This window comes from Lactuca serriola, chromosome 4 (assembly GCF_051521515.1).
Source record: "Lactuca serriola cultivar US96UC23 chromosome 4, Lser_US96UC23_V15, whole genome shotgun sequence".
NCBI lineage: Eukaryota > Viridiplantae > Streptophyta > Magnoliopsida > Asterales > Asteraceae > Lactuca > Lactuca serriola.
The window spans coordinates 255,572,529-255,575,528 of record NC_136411.1 but is presented as its reverse complement, the minus strand read 5'-3'; the positions used below and the strand labels follow the sequence as shown (position 1 = coordinate 255,575,528).

At 35.4% G+C, this 3,000-nt stretch overlaps 1 protein-coding gene across 1 annotated transcript; it reads left to right on the top strand.

The window, feature by feature from the left end:
- The first annotated feature begins 366 nt into the window (after positions 1–366).
- On the top strand, positions 367–2,197 carry LOC145096937 (7-deoxyloganetin glucosyltransferase-like). The gene is made up of 2 exons (XM_079034329.1): positions 367–910; positions 1,044–2,197. Exons 1-2 carry the CDS (start codon positions 394–396, stop codon positions 1,970–1,972), a joined length of 1,446 nt encoding a protein of 481 aa, XP_078890455.1. The 5' UTR covers positions 367–393; the 3' UTR covers positions 1,973–2,197.
- Positions 2,198–3,000: the final 803 nt, after the last annotated feature.

Below are 3,000 nucleotides of genomic sequence, written 5' to 3'. Positions count from 1 at the left end.
GATTTATATTTCATTATGTAATATCATCATTTTTTTCATTAATTCACACATAAAAAATGTCCCATATGTCTTATCATCATTTTTTATGTTTTATTTTCATATTATTTTAACATATTTATTTGAAAGTTGAAACAACCTTTTTAATGCAAAATAAATATCACATCATCATATTAATTATTAATTTGTGTTAAAATATTTTATTAATCATTATCATCTTTCTCTATTAATTTTGGTTTAATTTTGTAACCGTATTACAATCTAGTAGAGTAGTAGATAATAGATGTGTGATTGGTTTGCACGTGCAATGCATTTGAAGAGATAATTCTCCGCCTCCTATTAAAGCATTATGTTATCACAGTAAAGCAAAGCACCCATTTGATTTCCAAACACATAATGTCATTCATAAATACATTAGAAAAACCTCGTGAAAAACCACATGCAGTATGCATACCATTTCCAGCCCAAGGACACATAAACCCAATGCTTAACCTATCCAAACTCCTCTATTCCACTGGTTTTCATATAACATTTGTCAATTCCGAATACAACCAACAACGCCTGATAAAATCTCAGAGGTCTCGCAGCCTCCCATCTTTTCAATTTCAAACCATTCCCGATGGCCTCCCCCCTTCCGAAAACCTTGATGTTACACAAGATATCCCCTCTTTGTTGAGGTCCACCTCTGAAACCTGCCTAACCCCATTCAAGGAGCTACTTTTGAAACTTAACAATACCGTTGGGGCACCTCCGGTGAGTTGTATAGTTTCAGATGGAGTAATGAGCTTCACGCTTGAAGCAGCAGAAGAACTGGGTATTCCTAATGTTCTTTTTTGGACGACTAGTGCTTCTGGCTTCCTGGCTTATACACACTATATCACCCTCTTAGAAAAGGAGCTCATTCCGCTAAAGAGTACCTACTCTATACTTTTTATACATCTCTTAAACTACACTGAAATTATCATTATTTTTTGGTACATCTCTTTATCTTTTGAGGATAAACTTAAGCACGTTGTTTAATCCATTTCTCCATCATTCACATGCAGATTCAGTTGATTTAACCAATGGGTATTTAGAAACAGCGGTAGATTGCATACAGAGCATGAAAGGAATCCGCCTAAGGGACATCCCCAGCTTCATTAGAACTACAGATCCAGAAGATTTCGTTATTAATTTCGTTATCCGAGAAACTAACAGAGCTAAAAACGCATCCGCAATCATCCTCAACACCTTTTACGAGCTAGAGCAGGAGGTTTTAGATGAGCTTTCTTTGATCTATCCTCCTGTTTACACCATCGGGCCATTAAATAACATGGCAAAAGTTTTTGACAGCGAGGATTTGCAGTTGCTGAGTTCGAGTCTTTGGAAAGAAGAGCCTGAGTGCCTAGAATGGCTCGACTCTCAAGCATTAAAATCCGTTGTTTACGTGAATTTTGGAAGCATAACTGTGATGACACAAGAACAACTAGTAGAGTTCTCATGGGGACTTGCTAATAGTAAGCATAAGTTTTTATGGGTGATACGACCAGACCTTGTACGTGGAGACTCCAAAGTGCTGCAGGATGAGTTCCTGGAGGAAACAAAGAACAGGGGGTTGCTGGCAAGTTGGTGTCCACAAGAAAAAGTTCTGAATCATCCATCGGTGGGAGGGTTTCTGACACACAGTGGGTGGAACTCAACTCTGGAGAGTATATCAAGTGGTGTCCCGATGATATGTTGGCCGTTTTTTGCTGAACAACAGACAAACTGTTGGTGTTGTTGTAACCGATGGGGCATCGGAATGGAGATCGACAGTGACGTCGACAGAAAAGAAGTTGAAAAACTTGTGAATGTCCTAATGGTTGAAGAGAAAGGTAAAGAGATGAAAAGAATGGCAATGGGTTGGAAGGAAAAGGCGGATTCTGTGGCATCTCGCCGGACCTTGGAGAGCTTGATCAACCAAGTGCTTCTTCCCGGCGTCCGCCAATTCATATAGTTGAAACCGTTATCTAAAACCATGCCATGTGTTGCTCCATTTCCATAATTGATAGTTAATTGTTATTTTTCTTTATATCACTTGTTACTAAACTTGTAAAAATGTTATCACAAGAGAACCTAAGTGTTCAGTATTTCTGCTGATGGAGTCTTCCATCGCATATGCTAATGCTGCTTGTATTTGTTACCAGCCCTCTATTGTGTCATTGAAACTTTGGTGTTTTAATTAATTGTGCCTTTTTTTGCTACAAATTATAATGCTAGTTTGCCATGGCTACCAGTTTTCCACCATTAATTTCGTCTCTAGAGAAAATTTGTCACCTTTGCATCGCTACTATTTGTCACATGATTATAATACAAATCCATATTAATAAAAGAACCCAAAGAGAACCTAAATATAATATAATACAAAGATAAAGATAAGGCTAATATTATAATCCGTAATACAATGAAAAATTAACATGAACTTGTACCACTAGTACACTAGTGGTTATTGGTTCATGATTCGTATTTGTAAATTTTAGTTTATAAGAATTGCATAAATCATATTTGGAATAGTACAATTTTTTCTCTGGAGTTGGATTTCTTTTCCAATCGTTTGTAAATTGGCGAAATTTTCTCTAGTATACTTTTATGCGATTCTTACAAACTACTAGAAAACAAATAAATAAATAATAATAACAATAATAATAATAATAATAATAATAATTCCTGTATTTCGTACATTGCATGTTATTAAAGGATATACACTGCACAAATGTGTGATTGAAGCCAAAATCATAAATAAAAGATGACATGCGTTTGAAATAACTTCTTAAAATTTAGGTTACTAGTAAATATTTACCATGCACATTTTGTATGTTAGTAATATTTTTTACATTTTCTAATTCTTTTTTTTAGAACAGCAAATCTACTCTACTCTTATAAACTACTCCTAATTCCACATATGTCTTCAATGAAACTTGAACTTTCAACCTCTAGGAGGGATAACAACACCTGATACTACTGGACTAGAAGCTCTTTTAAATT

Bases quoted from the DNA above. Each gene is read 5' to 3' on its own strand.
- LOC145096937 (XM_079034329.1), top strand. From the start codon at position 394: ATGTCATTCATAAATACATTAGAAAAACCTCGTGAAAAACCACATGCA. The intron at 911-1,043 runs GTACCTACTCTA...ATTCACATGCAG, and splicing joins GGAGCTCATTCCGCTAAAGA to ATTCAGTTGATTTAACCAAT.